The 20,859-nt window shown below is 25.6% G+C and overlaps 2 protein-coding genes across 2 annotated transcripts in view; one reads left to right on the top strand and one right to left on the bottom strand.

Annotated features, from left to right (window-relative positions):
* Nucleotides 1–20,859, bottom strand: part of LOC122502466 (SKI family transcriptional corepressor 2) — a 187,819-nt gene that overhangs the window by 105,024 nt on the left and 61,936 nt on the right. The gene's annotated exons all lie outside the window — the stretch shown is intronic.
* LOC122502467 (fork head domain-containing protein FD4) lies at nucleotides 16,519–19,475 on the top strand. Its single transcript, XM_043612536.1, has 2 exons — nucleotides 16,519–17,766; nucleotides 18,207–19,475. Exons 1-2 carry the CDS (start codon nucleotides 16,977–16,979, stop codon nucleotides 18,632–18,634), a joined length of 1,218 nt encoding a protein of 405 aa, XP_043468471.1. The 5' UTR covers nucleotides 16,519–16,976; the 3' UTR covers nucleotides 18,635–19,475.

Below are 20,859 nucleotides of genomic sequence, written 5' to 3'. Positions count from 1 at the left end.
AGAATAAATTTTATTAAAATTATTTTGAAAAAAAAATTGAAGTGTTAAAAAAAATTTTATTAATATTTTTGAAAATAATTTAATTCTTTCAAGAAATTTAATAAAAAATGAATTGACAATAATAATTAAATTCTAATAAATAAATTATAGGAAGGCGTTTTTAAATAATTGAATTTCTTTGATGAATTTTAATAAAATTTTTAAGAATAATGAGATTTTTCGAGAAATTCGATTAAAATTGTATTAAAAATAATTGAAATTCTGCGATGAGTTTTATTATTTATGAAATATAATTGTAAATCTATAAATTTTTTTATTATTTATGATAATAATTAAAAAATTGCGAAAAAAAATTGTAAAGGCAACTCTTTTAAAATTGAATTAAGAAAATTGAATTAAAGAAAAATTAGATTTCAAGAATAAGCACAATAACTTTAGAAAACAATAACTTTCCAGGATTCCAATCAAAATTCCCTGACTTTTTCAGGTTTTTCAAGGTTTATAAAATTCCCTGACATTTCCAGGTTTTCAGGTTGCGTGGCAACCCTGTATTTATAAAATTCAAAATGGCGGATGCAATATGGCGGAAAGTTATTTAAAAATTCATTCAAAATGATTTAAATTTGTTACTTTGGGGTTTTTGGGGTCGTCGATTACGAATCTAGAGTCCAATTTTCGAAATTCAAAATGGAGGATGTAATATGGTGTAAAAAATATAATTATAAAATATAATTATAAAACACAATTTAAAAAAATAGAATAAAAAAAAAAATTTTTTGAAAAAAGTGTAAATTTTCCAAATACAAAGAAAATATTTACTCAACATTGCGCGTATATTCTATTTTGATATAAATAGAAAATATTATTTTGAAAAAAATTTATGTTTATTGAGAATTGAATTACAAATCATATAGATATGATTGTATTGTGTTGGTTTATATATTATATTACATTTCCTGAATGTTATCATTGCATTCTCTTGGAACATAATAAATATATACATATATAGAACCCCTTTGAGTGTCCATTATAGTCGATATCGAGACATAGGGATGCCTTTTGTCATCGGCATCAAATGAGTATTATTGCGGATAGCCTGCAAGCCACGCGGCAGCTGGTCGATAATATCAATGTCCTATTCGAGAGAGATACATCCTGTGAGATTACACTCAGTTGTCAATTTACATCCACTCAACTTGAAATTATTTTAATTGACCGTTTTTCAATTTTTTAAATTGTAAAAAAGTTAAATTTTTTTGTTTTTCTTTTCCAAAATAAATTTCTCTTGCTTGTGGTCATAATCGAAAATAATTATTTCTTACTCTCTAAATTTAAATTTGTAAAAGAATAAAAACTAATTTTATTTTTTACTTTGAAATTACTAAATGTTAGTAATAAATTAAAAATTACTATTTGTCAGTGAAATTTACTAATTCAAAAGCAAAGTCAGTCACTAATTCAATTTTGTAAACATATTTTACTATAATTAAAATTTAGAGAGTACACTTTTATTAAAAAGAAAATTTTAAAAAGAAAAAAATTCAAAATTATTCTAAAAATTATTTGCCCACTTTACACTAATACTTCAAACTATATCCATTTTGAAATATTTGAAATAATATATTATTATATATAAATAAATTTTTTAAAAAAGGCCTTAAAGTCATCCAAAAAAGAGATGTGAGGGGGCAATTTCTCCTTCTTTTTTTTTTTTGGTCCAAATTTATATGAAAACAAAAAAAATCTCATGAATTTTCAAATAAATATTGGCTGTTAATATTCAACGCGTTTTTCTCATACACAATAAAAGAGAAAGTCTGAAACATAGACGTGCACACACTTTAGGGGCGGCTGTTGTAACAAGTTGAGTGTTTTCATAGGTCTGAACACCGGGCAAAATAAGGGACTATTCACAATATATGTATATATGTATATAAATCCAAAATAGTATCGATGGACATCTCCTTATATATCCTTAGGAAAAATAATAGTTTGCTGTAATAACTCAAATTTCATCGAAAAATTTATTCACAGACACCTATTTAATGAGGGATCATGTTAAGAGAAAAAAAATTTAAAAGGACCAAAAACAGTTATTTCTGCGTCTAAAATTTACTTTTTCAAAAACAGATTTTTCAGTATTTTCCCTCATTTTTCATAAACATAATTTCAAATTTTTGTTATAAATAAAAATATAATATATATAAATAAATAAAATCGGTTATCAATTTTAGTCAATTTTTATTATTAACATTCTTTTTAATTTTGTAAAAAATTTATCAAATCGAATTTTTATTAACATTCTTAATTTAAGAAATTTTAAAATTACAGGATTAACAAAATTAAAAAAAATTTATAAATAGCAAAATAATGAAAAGTTCGTAAATTGTACGATATAATATGGAAAATTTTAGTGAAATTACAAATAATTGCAGAAATTCAATTATTTTCAAAACTAATAAAATTCTTTGCAAAAATTCAATTACGTTTAAAAAGTTAAAAAAAATTTTTGTCAAAATTTAAATTATCTTTAGAAATATTAAAATTCTTCTCCAAATTTCAATTATTTTCAAAAATTTTCCTTCAGTTAATGATTTTTTAAATTTTTACCTATTATTTTAATAAAATTTTCCAAAAGATTTCAATTATTTAAAAAAAATTTGATGAAATTCTACGCAAACATTTAATTATTTTCATAAAATAATAAAAATTTCACAGGAATTCAATTATTTACAATTATTTTTTATAAATTTCTTCGCAATAATTCAATTATTTTCATAAATAATAATAATTTTACAGAGATTTAATTATTTTCGTAAATAATAATATTCTTTTTAGGAATTCAATTATTTTCATAAATAATAAAACTCATCGCAGAATTTCAATTATTTTTAATGCAATTTTAATCGAATTTCTCAAAAAATGTAATTATTCGTAAAAATTTTATTAAAATTCGTCCTAAGAAATTAATTATTTAAAAATTCGTTGATAAAATTTTTTTTGAGAATTGAATTTTAAGAAGCATTCAATTATTTAATAAATTTATTTTTTTATTTAAATAATTAAATTCTTGTTTAATTTTTAATAAAAATTGATTTAAAAATGATTTTCAGTTAAAATTTTAGATAATTGAATATCACAAAATTTCAATTATGTTCAAAAATTTTTGAAAATTCTTGTCAAAATTTCAATTATCTTTATAAATAAAATAATAAATACATAATAATATTTTTCTCCGAAATTCAATTATTTTCTTAAGTTTTAATGAAATTTTTACGTAAAATTCAGTTATTTTCAGGAATTTTAATAAAAATCTTTGCAAAATTAAAATATTGTCAATAATAAGAAACATTTCACAGGAATTCAATTATTTACAATTTTTTTAAATATATCTTCGCAATAATTCAATTATTTTCATAAATAATAAATTTTTTACAAAGATTCAATTATTTTCGTAAAATTCTTTTTAGGAACTCAAATATTTTCATAAATAATGAAACTCATCGCAGAATTTCAATTATGTTTAATACAATATTTTAATCGAATTTTTCAAAAAAAGTAATTATTCTTAAAGATTTTATTAAAATTCGTCCAAATAATCTAATTATTTAAAAATTTGTTGATTAAATTCTTTATGAGAATTGAATTTTAAGAAACATTCAATTATTCAATAAATTATTTATTTTTATAATTAAATAATTTGTTTCCAGTATCCGAGTTTTCTAATAAAAATTGATTTAAAATTAAATTTCAGTTAAAATTTTAGATAATAATTGAATAATAAAAGCAATATATAGCGTGAATTTTAAGAAATATCTAATTGAATTTTGAAATTGATTTTTTTGAAAAAGTTTAATTGTGGATTTTTTTTGAAATAATTTAAAGTTTTTATTTTCTTTTATGTATTTAATTGAAGATTTTCCAAAGAATCGAAATTTTACGTAAAATTAAATTGTAGACAAATGGATTTGAAAATTGTCAAAGAACTTTTTCGAAAATTATTAAAAATAATTTATTGAAAGAAGAATAATTTGAGTTAAAAATTCTTGAAAATAATAATTTAATTGAAGTGGTGAAAATAATTTTGAAGAAGTTACAGTAACAATATTTTTATAATAATATAAAATAATGATTTTATCACGGGCAATCTTTAATTATTATAAAACATGAAGAAATTTAATTTTTACTTTTAAGTTCTACAATTTTCTCTTATTTGACTCGAACTTGTTATATTTTTGTCAGTAATGACAGATTTTATCTTCATGAAAGGCGAATAATAACATTAGAGGAAAATTGTATAAGAAATATTTTCTGCTCCATTAGTTATCTAGTGAAGAAGGGTGAAAGACAAATTTTAATTGAAAATAGTTATCAAAAAAAAAACCCTTTTAAAAAATGAAGTGTATAGTGTATATTATAAATTTATTGCGAATAGAAGATCAAAGTTATTGTCAGTTTAGATTTTAGTCAAGCACCTAATGTTGTAATCGTCATCGTGAAGTCTATGAATATTTCAAAGCTTAGGCTGATTTCAGTAGTGATGTGTTGTCCCACAAAGAGCATTTATGTAATCTATTAGTACGTTGAGTATACTAGAAAGAGAGGGAGAGAGAGACGACTCTCCGGGATGAAAACCCTTTTGTTGGTTGTGCGAGGTGCTTATTCGCTTGGTTAAACTTTAAGTGGGGTGTATGTCACAATATATAATACTTGTGTGGTCTCTCGTCAGTCACATACATATGTATATCAATTTCTAAGGGCCCCTCATGAGGGCCGTTACGTTACGTTTAAATATAGGTCAATTTTAACCTACAGGTCAAAAAGAGGTCCCGTAGGGGCCCTCCAAGGAATTATTACCTTACGTCAAAATTTAGGTCACATTTGACCTATTTTTAAACCTACAGGTCAAAAAAGAGGCACCATAAAGGCCCTCAAAGGGGTCGTTAGTTACCTTACAATTTAGATAAAATTTTAACCTATTCGTTAACCTACAGGTCAAATAAAAATTACTTGATCTGTTAAGTTAGCTCAAGTTTGTAATTATACTTTATATAAGACTTTAGGTCAAGTAAAGATTATTTTATATGAAGAATTAGGTCAATTTAAGAACTAGATCAAAAAATACTTCAGGTCAAATTTTGAAATTTAGGTCAAGTTCAAAATCGTATTAAATGATACTTTATATAAGTCAAATATAAGAATTACTTGATTTAGAAAATAAAATTCAGAAACTGACATACATTTGTATGTCAGTTTCTGAATTTTATAAAATAGTATAATTTTTGGTTAAATGAAAGTATTACTAAATATGAATTACAACTTATTTTCTTACAAGAATTGAAGCTGAAAAAAGTACGTCTTATATATGTAGAAAAGTTAAAATTTTTTGAATATTTTCCATTGTTTCATCTAAATTGTAATTTTGTTTTGGCATCAAGTTTCGAAAGATCGACGAGCTTGTTTCATGGAGCAGAAGCACGAGTTTGAAAACCGATTAGGCGCGTGTATCGTGAAGTATCAAAACCGAGGGTTCCTGCCAACGGCTATACAACATCATGATGGAAACTCCACTGACCGGGGCTTCAAAGTTAACTCGCTTCACCACGACGCATATTTACGAACTTTGTACGAAAACCACTGCACTGGTTTTCATTTTCAATCCCTTTAGATGGATTAGTCGCGCATGTAATAAGCCACTAATTTAATTAATTCAAAACCATTCTCCCTTTCCCATGATGATTATGTATGATATGATATGAAGTCCATTAATCCATCTAACTTCATTAACAATAAATATATTCTCTTCACTATTGTTGGAAGTGTAAGTTTATTTTGAAAATTTTGATGATTTAGCAACTATTATACCTTACTCGATAGTAATTGGAACTTTTAAATTTTGTAACGTATTTTGATATGAAAAATTAGGTTATGTTTGTAATGATCCAAATAGTAGGAAATTTATACGTTTTTGCTACTATTTGGATACTTTTTTTTAGTAAGGTTGTCAGCATACAAACAGTAGGTTGATAACTGTTTGTAAATGATTAGAAAGTCTGTTATTGCAGCGCCCAGAAAAAAATTTCTTTCCTCTTTCGCATAAGAAAAAAGAAAACAAGAAAATATTCTCACGTATAAAAACCTATAAAAAGGTGAAAATAAATCTAAGATATACATTGTCTAAAATTAAGACCACCTCAAGAGTTTAGAATTGAATTTCACAGCAGGATTCCATTAGTGTTTACATCGACATTGGATTTTTTTTTCCATTCTTTAGATGTTAAACGAAGCATACAGTGGACTTTGGATCTCTATACATATATAGAATAATATGTGCAACAAACCCCCTTCTGAATCAAGCACTCTCTCTTCCTCTTCCTCTTTCTCTCACTCATTGAAAAAGGTGCAAAACCACTCGTCGCCAATTACCAAGTGCTCCTTTTTTTCTTCTTCATCTTCGGAGAAATCCTTTGTCCACGATTGTAGAGCCCGGAACAAGATTCACACTATTGTCGCACAAAATACATTTTATTGGCTATGAACGTTAAAGAGAGCGGAAGTGTCTATGTCCCTTTCATAGTGGGCTCACCTTCTTGATTTCGTTCGCCACGAAAGCAGGTCAAAACGTGACCGTTTGGCCGTGTAAATGGATTAGTGAGGAGATTAGATCCAAGATATTTAACACGGCTTGTGGTCAGATGAATGCCTGGATTTTGCCAATATTTTGGGTGTTTAGCTTTGTGCCATTCAGTGGTATTGTTGTCGAGAAGGTGGGGCGTGTAACCAGTCGAAGAACTATATATATATATATATATCTCTCTGGCGAGAGCCACTGAAGAAAAATCGAACCAGCAAAGAGAGAGAGAGAGACAGAGAGAGGAAGGAGAAAAAAATAAAAAAAGATATTCATCGAACTACTTCTTAATGCTCGAGATAATCCGCTTTTCCAGTGACACTTGATTTTCAATCTCCAATCACTTAAGGGACGATGTATATAATTTAATCTAATTTCATTGATTGAAGATTCTAGATTCTAGATTGAATATTCTAGATTGAAGTCTTGAAAATAGAGAAAAATAAAACAAGTACAGAGACAAAGTAAAAAAATTTAAAAATTAGATATTGAAATACAATTTAGAAATTAATGGATTGAAAAAAATCTACAACTTATAAAAAATTGGTCTGACATATTGAATCCGCCATTATAAATTTACACAATCTGACTTCCAGGCTTCGTACTCATAATAATTAATTTCAAAAAAGTAGCAAAAAGCAGCTTAAAGACATATAAAAAAAAGTAGTAGAAAAGTATATATATATATAGCTATCGAAAAATTAAACTTGACTCAATTTTTTTCTAATTTCTTAATTACTTCCAAACATAGAATAATTTAAAAATTAAATATTTAAATACCCATTTATTGTGTCTGCAGGAATTAAAATATTTCAAATGATTTCAATGTAACTCATTTTTAAAATTTAACTATTTCTAAAAATTATACAAAATTAATTCTTTCAAAATTCAATCATTTTTTTTTTAAATTTATAAATAAAATTTATTCAAAACTTTAATGATTTTATTTTATTCAATTCTAAATCAATTCTTATTAGAAAGTTGTACGAGAATTCAATTATTTAAATACAAGAATGAATAATTTATGGAATAATTGAATATTTCTTAAATTTGAATTTTTACAAAAGAACTGCATTAAAATCTTTGATAATATAATTAAATTCATTCAAGAAAGGTATAATTAAAAATGAATTGAAAATAATTATTACACTCTACGAAACAAATGATATCAAATTTTTTTTAATAATTGAATTCATCCTGCGATGAAGTTTTATTATTTATGAAAATAATTGAATATTTTTATCACCGAACTTTAATAAAGTTTTTAAAATAATTACATTCTTGAGAAGAATAAAAAAAATACTTTTTAAAGAAATAATTTTTTCAAAAAACTTTATAAAAATTGTGTTTTAAATAATTGAATTCATTCAAAAAAAGGTTATAAAAATTATATTGAATACAATTCAATTATTACAAAGAATTTCATTAAAATTTTTAAATAATTAAATTCTTTTGATCAATTTTATTAAGATTTTTAAGAATAATTGCGTTTTTCGCAGAATTAATTTAAAACTGTAAAATAAAAAAAAAATAAATAAATAAAAAAATAAATAAAAAAATAAAAAAAAAAAAATAATAAATAATTAAAAATAAATAAATAAAAATAAATAATTAAATAATTGAAATCCTGCGATGAAGTTTTATTATTTATGAAAATAATTGAATTTTTGTTACCGAACTTTAATAAAGTTTTTAAATTGCATTCTTGAGAAGAATTTTAAAAAAATCTTTTTACAGAAATGATTTTTTTCAAAAAGTTGTATGAAAATTTTGTTTTAAATAATAATTGAATTCTTTTGAAAATTGTATATTATTTATGAAAATAATTGAATTCTTTCAAAAAATTTTATTAAAATTATATATTGAAAAAACTAAATTTTTATAAAGAATTTCATTAAATTTTTTTAAATAACTGAATTCTTTCAAAATGGTATTTGATAAAAATTTTTAAGAATAATTGCGTTTCTCGCAGAATTAATTTAAAATTACATTAAAAATAATTGAAATCTTGCGATGGAGTTTTATTATTTATGAAAATAATTGCATTTTTGAGAATTAAAAAAATTCTTTTTAAAGAAATGATTTTTTCAATAAATTTTATGAAAATTGTGTTTTAAATAATTGAATTTCTTTGAAAATTGTAGATTATTTATGAAAATAAATGAATTCTTTCAACAAATTTTATTAAAATCATATTGAAGACAATTCAATTATTATAAAGAATTACATTAAATTTTATAATTAATTGAATTCTTTTAAAGAATTTTATTAAAATTTTTAAGAATAGTTCTGTGATGAATTTTAATATATATTTATAAAAATAACAGAATTCTTGCAACGATTTTTATTAAAATTTAAAAAAATAATTCAATTCCTTAGAAGAATCTTATTATTTATAAAAATAAATGAATTCTTATTATTATATTATATATTGTTATAATAAATTATATATTTTTCGAAAAAAATCAATATTTTTTTCGAAAAATATTAGGAAAATTCTGTTTTAAATAATTGAATTCTGCTTGTGAAAATTTTTTTATTTATGAAAATAACTGAATATTTGCAAAGAATTTTATAAACATTTTTTTAATCCAGTTTCAAAAAAATTTCGTCCAACGAATCCGCGATTTCGATTTTTTAAAATCTAACTTTATATTCGTCAGATATTATTATATACCCAAGAGAAATGAATTTTAAGTGAGTCTGATGAAGATATGAAAAAGTCGTCCGCCATATTGAATCCGCCATTTTGAATTTTAAAAATCTGTTTCCATATTTGTAATTTCCTTTACATTACATATTACTCATAAACTATAATGTCTAACTTTTATGACCTAAATTTTTAAAGGGCTCTTTGATACACCTCATTTTATTAACTTTTACCTTAAAGAACTTTTTATTATTATCATCTCTCTTAACATAAATTTTCAATTTAATCCCCATTGTATGCTTTTTAATTAAAAAGAAAAAATCCTCCGACACAGAAATAAATTTTTCACAATGATTTCCGTCTATACTCAACACAGAGGATATAAGACATCGTCTTCTCAAAAAAGAAAAAAATAAAGCTTTTATAAAAAAAATATTTTAAATAAGTTGGTGAATAAATAGTAGGTGTAAAAGATAAAATAAGTCTCTGCGGAAGGGGTGAAGGAGTGGCTGCATTTGATGGCGAGAGAACGAGAGAGACAGAGAGATATATGTATAGAGAGAGAGAGACAAAGAGAGTGTAGTATCCGGGCTCAGTGAGTCCATTAGCTTTGACGCTCAACTCAAAGGGATGCTTTCGTTTTATCAACGTGTACGGAGTGTTTCCTAAGCATCTCGTTCGTTCTTTTTTCCCTGGCATCATTGCTCGTAAAGTAAATATATATGTATACTTTCATGTATACATACTTATCTAGTCATGAGAAATACACTCTAAAAAGAAGAGTTCTTAATAAAGAGGCTACACGCGATTTCTCATTCAATATTCAATAATAATTATAATAATAATACCTTTTGCTTTTTTATTAGAAAATAATAATTGTTTCGTTCATATTTTTTATCAATAAAAAATAAAATTTTTTTATCAATTTACAATAATTAACTGTAGATTTAAAAAAAATGTATTCTAAATTTCATACCGACTGTAGATTAAATAGAATAAAATTACCATTTTTATTATCGACTGTTGGTAAAAAGCAAATGTTATTTGGTTGGTTGGTTTCATCAACTATCAAAAAGACAAAAAAAAGTTTAACAATTTACTAAAATTAACAGTCGCTACAAACATTTAATTTATGTTCCAAATTTATAACCTACTGTTGATAAAGTAGATTAAATTTACCATTTTCATTATCGACTATTAATAAAAAGGAAATTAACTAGTCCGTTCATTTGTCCCACTAACTAAAGACAATAGATTATAGTGGAAATTAACCATTCACAATAAAGACAAATAATCTTTACTTCACTGTATAATTAACTATCAATGCAAACATTATTTTTACATTTTTTTTACCGATTGTAGATCATAGTAGATGCAATGAACCATTTTTATTACCGACTGTTAATAAAAAATCAAGTTAATAATTAATTAACTGCCTTATTAATTAATTGCCTTATTAACTGCCAATAAAGGAAAAAAATCTCATTAAGACTGTCGTTACAAGGATATTAGGTTCTTTTTTATATCGACTGCTGATAAAGTAGATTAAATTAACCTTTTTTATTATCGACTGTCGATTAAAAAATAGTTAATATATATTTTGCTGTCTCACAGTAAAGACAAAAAATCTTTTATTCACTGTATAATTAACTATAGCAACAAAGATTAGTTCTAGATTTTTTTTACCAATTGTAGATTATAGTAGATGTAATGGACCATTTTTCTTACCGACTATTAATGAAAAACCAAGTTAATCTACCCTACTAACTGTCAATAAAGACAAAAAATGTTATATACTGTCGTTACAAAAGATTTCTGTTCTTTTTCTTAAAGTCTGTAAATTGAAAAGATTTTAAAAAGAATTTAGTAGCCATTTTCAATATCTACTGTTGGTAAAGCAGATTTTTTGGTCCGTTTTACCAACAGCCAATAAAGCAGAATTAGCAACCAATTTTGCTTGGTGGCCAAAAGGCTAAATTGCCATTTTGCTAAACCACGCACAGCAAAACTGTTTTACCGACTTTTTTCTCTGTCAAAACAATTAACTGGCAGATTTTTTGCATCCCCCATACACAAACGGTGAATACAAAAAAGAAAATTAGATACAAAATACAGATGCTATGAAAAGAATAAGATGATGAACTACTTGAGTTTTTTTTATATAAATCTAAATTTGAGAAGCGCCAGAGAAATAGGAGAAGTTGTCAACTCTACGCGATGCATCTGCCACTTACTTTTCTACCTTCTGTGCTCGATCGTTACATTTTCATTTTTTTTTTCTTTTTTTACAATGACGCTTCCATTTTATTACAAATTATCTTCATTATTCGACAGGAGAAAAGCATTTTAGCGCCTCATACAATGGACCAATATATATCTATAAAAGCACGACTGTGAGATGCCACCTCGTTCAATATTATATTTATATATATAGCTCTAATATTTTTTACCGCACCAATTTTTCCGACGATCGAGTTTTATTGTGTTTTGACATGGAGAAGATGAGACTGGGTTTCATATTTATACGTGTTTTCTTACATATCTCAAGATCTTATCCATAAGACGAGTTTATATTATAAGAAATAACCTAATGTCCGACATTATATTTTCTCTATTCTTTTTTTTTGACCTTATCTTTCCTGGGGGATCAAGTGGAACATGTAACGTTTTATTATATATTAGTATATATATTGGATTAATAAATATGATCCTTGCTAGATCGGTGCTCTTTTCAAACTATTATTATATATAAATATCTATTCCTTATTATCGAATTAGAAAATAATTATTGAATAGTTCGCTTTTTTCTATACTTTCTATTATAAATTTTAATTTATTTTCAAATGTAATAAAATTCTTCGCAGAAATTCAATTATGTTCAAAAATTGTTTTAAATTCTCGTCAAAATTTCAATTATCTTTAGAAATATATTAAAATACTTCTCCGAAATTCAATTATTTTCAAAAATCATAATGAAATTCTTGGCAAAACTTCAATCGTTTTCAAAAATTTTCCTCCATTAAATGATTTTTAATATTTATTATTTCAATAAAATTTTCCAAAAGAAATTAATTATTAAAAGCAAATTTGATAAAATGCTACGCAAATATTTAAAAATTTTCATAAAATAATAAAAATTTCATAGGAATTCAATTATTTACAAATTTTTTATAAATTTCTCCGCAATAATTCAATTATTTTCATAAATAATAAAATTTTTACAGAGATTCAATTATTTCTGTAAATATTAAAATTCTTTTTAAGAACTCAATTATTTTCAAAAATAATAAAACTCATCGTAGAATTTCAATTATTTTTAATACATTTTAATTTATTATTAATAATTAATAATTTAATTTAATTTTAATTGTTGATAAAATTCTTTATGAGAATTGAATTTCAAGAAAAATTCAATTATTCAATAAATTATTTATTTTTGTATTTAAATAATTGAATTCTCGAAGAATTTTCTAATAATTGAATTTTGGAGAAGTTACAAACAATTGCAATAATTTAATTATTTTAAAAAGTAATAAAATTGTTCGCAAAAATTTAATTATTAAAATTTTTTTTTTTTTAATTTCTCGTAAAAATTCCAATTATTTTTATTAAATAATAAAATTCTTCTGGAAAATTCAATTTCAACGATTTTTAATACAATTGTAATCAAATTTCTCGAAAAATGTAATTATTTTTAAAAATTTTATTAAAATTGCGGTTTAAAGAATATAATTATTAAATTATTCCTCAGAGCAATTCAATTATTTAATAAATTTTAATAAAACTCTTCTCAAGAATTCAATTCTTTCCAAAAATAAACATTTTCACAGAAATTCAATTATTTGAAAAAAATGTAATGAGATTTTTCGTCAGATTTCAATTATTTTTAATTTTTAAATGAAATTTCTTGATGGAATTTAATAATTTTCAAAAAGTTTTATAAAATTCTGAGAAATTCAATTATTTTTCTCTTGAATTCAATTATTTTCACAAATAAAATTCTTCACAGGAATTCTTTAAAAAAAATGTTTAATAAAATTCGTTGGAAGAATTCAATTATTTTCAAAAATAACAAAACTTATCGCAGAATTTCAATTATTTTTTATACAATTTTTAAAAAAGTGATAGAAAATTGCACTTATAAATTTTTTTTCTAAATTCGCCAAAAGAATTCTATTATTTTAAAAAATTTTAATAAAATTCTTCATAAAAATTCAATTTTAAGAAATATTTAATTATTTAGTAAATTATTTATTTTTGTATTTAAATAATTGAATTCCCGAAAAATTTTCTAATGAAAATTGTTTAAAAAATTAATTTCACTTAAAATTTTTAATTTATTTATATTCAAATTAAAATCTTTGAAAATTTGAATAGTTACAATATTTCTTATGATATATAAATTATGATTTTATCACTCTGTTATCTTAAATTTATTAGAAAACATGAAGAAATTTAATTTATATAGTTTATTAAGTAAAATTTGCTCTTATTTGACTCTTATATTTTTTTCAGTATAATAATTATAGGTCCGTAAATGGTCCGTAATTTTTCATTTTTGGTCCGTAAAGTCCGTATTTTTTAATACTGTCGCGGTTCGAGCCCTGATTTATTTAAATTTTATGTTGGTTTTAAACAAAAGAAATATTTAACATTAAAAATTAATTTTCAAAATTTAAGTAGGGTGCTGATAACTTATATATACTATAGTTTCAGTTTCATTTAGTCAATAATTATATACTCTTGAATATTTCAAACAAAAACTTTAATTTCGTTTATTTTATAAATGCCCAAAATAAAATATACATAATTATAAAGGAACTAAAGCGTATTGTTCAAATATAAATCGTTATCGTTAAATATAAATAAAATATATATAAATCGTATACATACATCATAAAATGAATATAAACGTGCGCACATATGTATATTTTAAATTTAAAACAGAAATTGAACCTGTTTTTCCATAAAAAATATATTGTATGCGGAAAAAGATTGATGATATATGGATTTGGAGCAACCAGTGTATATATATATATTTGAAAAATGATTCTCGAGTTTTGAAAATCATAAATTCAAGTGTTACATTCGCGAATTGGTGCATATTATCAAAAAAAAATAGAGGAAGTGGGGACATAGCAGGGTTGATGTATATATGCGCGCGTTCATCCAAAAAGCTCTGCCAATGAATAAATATGAAATATGACGTTAAAAGTTTGCGAAAATATGCAATGCGAGGCATTCGCGTTGTATTTCCGCCAGATGAGGGCCAGATAGCGAGGACTGTTATTTACAACAAAACGTAACAATTGCAATTTGAGCCACAGGGTCACGCCACTCAATGCTCATGAAAAAATATATGTATAACGTGTATACACCATATACAAGTATATATATATATATATATATATGTATAAAATATATATATATATATTTATATGTATGTATCTGTACGTACATATATTCACTATTATAGGTTTATATATATGCACACAATAGAAAATATATACACGCCATATTGCCAGTAGTGCGGCTTGCTTGGAAATTGTGTTTTGTAAAAGCCGAACGGCAGATATGAAACCAGCATGGCGGATGCTTACAAATAGTTGCAGGGCGGCGCCCCATCCTGCCTCACCGCTTTTAATGTGCTCTCCCGTCTTTTGTCCCTGGTTTATAAAATGAGCTCTCGCCAACCGTGTTCCAAAACGGATTCTGAGTAAAGGACAATAATAAGAGGCGGGCAATTCATCTCATTCATTCTCTCTCTCCCTCTCTCTGCTTTCAAAACAAAAAAGAAAAAAAAATTTCACAAATCATTTCCAAACATCAAATTCACACTCACATTTATTTTTAAACTACTCCGAAAATTTTTTAAATCTGGCAATGGTAGCACAAGTTTTTTTAAAGATGGTACAATTTTTCTTGATGCTGCATAATGTTCGGATTATGGAACTTGTGGTATACTAAACAATACTCCGAAAAGATTTTAAATTATAGCAAACATAGCAGTGATTTTTTTTTTTGAAAATACTGCAAACTTGATGATGGAACTTGTAGTATAAACATACTGCGAGAAAACTTTAAATAATAGCAAATGTAGCATTGATTTTTTGAAAATGCTGCTAAATTTTGATGATGTAACTTCTAGAGCTAAACATACTCCGAAAAAACTTTAAGTAATACCAAATGTAGCATTCGCTTTTATAAAAATGATGCAAAATTTTGATGATGGAACTTGTAGTACCAAATACCGTCTAAAAAATTTTTAAATACCAATAGCAAATATATAGCATTAGCCTTTTTTGAAGATGGTATACAATATTCATTTGCTAGAACTTTATATATTCTAAAAACTTTTTAAATAAAAAATGTATTCGTTTGTTTAAGGATGCTACAACATCCAAATGATGGAAGTTTACATACAACAAAAGTTTTCTGAATAATAGCAAAAGTCCTTTTGAAGATGCTTTACAATATTCATATTATCTACTAGAACTTTATAAAGTTTATACTAAATGCTTCTAAAATTTTAAACAAAATTTGAAGTATTAATATTAGTTTCTTTTAAAGATGGTAAAAAATTCAGATGATGCGGAACTGTAATACTATAATCATAATCCAAACATGTTTGAAGTAATATAAACAAATACGGCACTAGACTTTCTGAAAATACTACAATATTAAGGATATGATACAACTAAAGCACTAAACATAATCCAAACAATTTTTAAATAATAGCAAATGAAGCATTAGCCTTTCTAAATATGCTTCAATGTTCGGATGATGGTATACTGATCTATACAGTTAATTTTCCAAAACTTCTCTGAAAATTAATTTCAGAGAAAAGACAGTCTATACATGTAAAGATTCAAAATTTATTCGAGCACACAATACGGACATATGTGCGATTACCAACAATATTCATATACATCCATATACTTAACCCGTCTCTTTATATACAAAAATACAAATAAACATATTCAGTATACATAGAAATATTTTTTTTCTTTTTGAAAAGAATCAGGAACGAATCCACCTTCGAAAATGATATCGAGTTGGTTGTATTCGGTTAAGAATCATCACCATCTCCACAGTTACCTTCAGTATAACCGCTGGATGGAGGTTGAAGATCAATATCTCAACATAGGGGGCGAGGTATAGCGTTAAATTCCATCGTGAACCGCCTCTCGTCTACCATTGGCCGCTATATTCATCGCAGCACACTCTCTACAATTCCCTTTTCACCATTCCAAAATCATGGGCGGCGCTTGCCTCCAAGGAATCACTAAAAGGAGGGGGAGGTCACACGCTAACCAGTCGTTCCTGTCAACCAAGATCATAAATCATAGTCAGTCGTTCACAAAACGTGTTTCGGTCCACCGTGTGTTGACTAAACCCCAAAAAAAAAATCTACAGAGAACTTCAGTGATCCTAAAGTGAACAGTGATACAATTGTGGGAGTGGAATTTTTTTACAGTGTAAAAACAAACAGAAGAGAAAGTTGGATATCACTGAAGAAAAGTGGACTTTTGAAAATTTGTGATTTTTTTGAATAAAAGTGAAGTGATTTTTAAAAAATATTTTTAAAAAATATTTTTAAAAAAAAATTTTAAATAAAAAGAAATAAATAAATATTATTTAATCTAAATAATATTTATGAAAGGTTGAGTTTTACTGTCGAGGAAAATTTTCGCGATGTGTAACAATGAGAGTCCACCGCCATCAAAAGAGCCACTATCAGTGGGTCTTGGAACTCCATTTTTCCCCGGTTTGGAACACTATCGTCTTCAATTGTACCACTATGCAATGACCGAACGTCTTCGTTTGGCGCAACAACTACATCCTCAACATCCTGGAGTACATCCACAATCCGGCGGACCAACATCGGCACATTTGGGTATGGCACCCGGTTTTCCAGCGCCACTACCACTTTATCCGGCCGCAGCCGGTTATCCAAGTCGATTAGCCCTCTCAATGGCCCTTCTTCATCCACATCATCAACGAATACCAGAGGAACCAAAACCCCAACACAGTTACATTGGTCTCATTGCCATGGCAATTCTCTCATCACCCGACAAAAAACTCGTCCTCTCCGATATTTATCAACACATTTTGGAACACTATCCCTACTTCAGAACTCGTGGACCAGGCTGGAGGAACTCAATCCGACACAATTTGTCCCTCAACGATTGTTTCGTGAAATCGGGCCGAAGCGCTAATGGAAAGGGTCACTATTGGGCAATTCACCCGGCGAATCTCGAGGATTTTCGACGGGGCGACTTTAGAAGACGCAAGGCACAGCGTAAAGTCAGAAAGCATATGGGATTAGCTGTCGATGAGGAACCCGACAGCCCAAGTCCTCCGCCTCTACCCGCAACACCACCACCCTCTGCTCCATCCCTACGACCAACAAGTGCTCCCATGTCTGGAATTTGGAGTCCCCATCATCAGCCACAACAGGACCAATCGCATCCGAACTTTAAAAGTGAGTACCCTAAACACACACAAAATTCTAAACTATTTGATTCCTAAAAAACCTTCCTAAGTTTATGATGATGCAGCATCAACTCAATGTTTGTTTTCACTCCTTAAAATTTCGAATCTTTTTAAAGTAGAAGTAGTACTGGGTGTAGAACTACTTCCAGTAGGTAAAGCATCAGAAATAATCAAAATCAGTATAGAACTAGAAGTAAAACTACTTCTAGTAAGTAAATCATCAAAAAACGGGTAAAAATCGTCAAAAAAAACGGTATAGAAGTAGAAAGAAAACTACTTCTAGTAGAAGTAAATCATCAAAAAGGTATAAAAATAGAAGTACAACTACTTCCAGTAAGTAAATCATCAAAATCAGAATAGAACTAGAAGTAAAACTACTTCTAGTAAATAAATCATCAAAAGGTACTAATTTTTCCTCTTTTTTTCCAGTGTTTCAGAATCAGGGTCTCAGACAAGTGTGTCAGCCGTCGAGAAAGAGGCAATTCGACGTCGCATCACTTCTTGCACCCGACGATCAATTAGAATCCCTGAGGCCAATGAAATCGAGAAAATTCAGTTGCAGTGAAGATGAGCACGACCTACAGGAACCGGAACCAGAAGCCGATCATGACGAGGAGGACGTCGATGTGGATGTCGACGTCGATGAGGAAACCGAAGTCAAACCACTTTTATCACCAGTCACACCGTCAGCAAGTCCCGAGGCAAAATTAAGTCCAATCAATGGTCACTGCAACTGGAGTAATCCAACTCTACAATCAAATATCTGTCAATCAATATCGGGACTTCATTTACACAATCATCTTCACGTTCGAAATTACTACGTGCCCAGTAATTCAAGTTCTGGATCAAGCATCTGAATCAACTATATGCTATCATATCTAAAATGACTTTTCCCAAGAGACTCTAGTCTGATGAAAAAAAAATCCTAAAGAGCGGAATTTAGTGCGATTTTTACAAGTGATCATCATAAAATGTGCGATATTTAGTGTGATTCAAAGTTTTTTTTTTAATTCTGTCAAATTTTTGTTTAACAGTCAAAATTTAAAACATTGAAAATTCAATCACAATTTACGCACTTTCAAAAAAAGGATCAAACAATCCTCCCTTTTCTAAACTATTTTCCTATAAAAAAATCATGTACAGAAAATTTTTTCTCCCCCTCTCGATATTCTTCGCGTAATAAAGTGCGCGTGAAATTCATGTAAATAGCGAATTGTACATAAAAGAAATTGGGTGGGTATATAAAATAGTTGTTGTTAGAAAAAAATATATAAATATATTTAAATAATAATTGACTGAAGTGATCTCGATTTTAAAGTGTAATATATATTTTGCGGAGATTAAGGTCTGAAATTATATATATGGCGAATTTATATTGAAATTGCGAGAAAAATTCTATATGCCATATATATGAATATTAGTAACAGTCGGAGATAATGTATAAAAAACAAAATAAATTGGGTGTCAATCCTTTCATCCCGTATGTATATGTATGAATGATGTACGACTGTACTTAGTTAGGTAAATGTAAATACAACATTATTAAAGAAAAAAAAAAAATAAAATAAAAATCTCCTGAGTCAGAAAACGTGCGACAGAATTTCTAATGACCAGCATCATCATGAATATTTAAAATAAATTCTGCCTCGTACGTTTCACTCATTAGAAGAAATTATGTGCACGGACAACTGTTGCAATGATGGATATATGAACTTTAATAAAAAAAAAGTCTGTTCTCACAAATTTTTCTTATGACTTTCCTTTATTTACAAAACACTCCAAAAGAACCATTTTTATTTATACTTTTTAATAAATTTTTAAAAAGATGATAATTTTTAATTTCGATAATTTTTTATAATTTCAATTTTTACTTAAATAATTATTTTATAATTTAAATATTTACACTAATTTTAATAATTTAAACAGTTGCAATCATTTTTTATAACAATACAATTTTTCTTAGTTCTTTTAGTATCTCTTAGTTCCAGAATATTGGAAAAATATTACAAAATTAAATTAGAAAACATTTTTTTAAGGATTGGTTACTGTAATAAAATTTAAAAAGTCGAGTTGCATTCTAACAGGTTTCACTGTATCTGGCCAATAATAATAAAATAAGAAAGTAATCAAAAAGAAAATTTTAATAATTTAAATTACTTCAATAATTATAACGATTTAAATCATTTCAGCATAAATTTATATCAATTTAATAATTTAGTTCCAATAATATTAATACAAAATTTTCAATAATTTTGAATGTCAAATGATTAATATTTTATTTTAATTCATTTATATTTAGTTTCAATAATAAATAAATAGAAATAAATAAATTTTCGACTGTAAATCATTCGACTAAAATAAGAATTTTAACGGCAAGGAGAAAAATCTTTTAATACATTTTTTTATTATGAGACAATATTTCTTATTTTTTTGTTAAGTAACAATTAAATGTTATAATTCGCATTCTTATTTATTTACATTGAAAAAAAACAATTCAAATAAATATTCCTGGTCTCCTAACTGAAAGATATTTTACTATTATTTAATTGACTATTTACTTATTATTATTACTATTTATTATAACTATTATTTACTATTATTTATTTGTATTTTTTTATTTATTTATATTTTTTGTTTATTTGTGTTTTTTAATTATTTACTTATATTTTTATTATTCATTTGTACATTTTAAAATTATTTATACTTTTATTTTTTGTTTACTAGTATTTTTTTTATTATTTCTTTACATTTTTATTTATTATTTTTTTTATTTACATTTTTATTTTTTATTTGTACATTTTTTTAATAAATATTTTTTGTTATTTTTATTTTTTTGATTGTTAACTTGTATTTTTCTTTGTTTATTTATATTTTTTAACTTTTATTTACATATTTTCACTAAATATTTACTTGAATTTTTTTCGTTTACAGTCGAACCTGTAGAAATGTAACTCAATTTTAAAAATTTTTTTGTATTAAAAAATGTTCAACAAGAACTGTATTTTAAAATTTTTATTGCATTAAAAAATATCGAACAAGAACCATTTTCATTTAGTTCCAGAATATTGTAAAAATATTATAA

The sequence above is a fragment of the Leptopilina heterotoma genome, unplaced genomic scaffold, assembly GCF_015476425.1.
Source record: "Leptopilina heterotoma isolate Lh14 unplaced genomic scaffold, ASM1547642v1 Lhet_23, whole genome shotgun sequence".
Taxonomy (NCBI): Eukaryota; Metazoa; Arthropoda; class Insecta; order Hymenoptera; family Figitidae; genus Leptopilina; species Leptopilina heterotoma.
The sequence above is the reverse complement of the archived record's forward strand: the minus strand, read 5'-3'. Positions and strand labels throughout refer to the sequence as shown.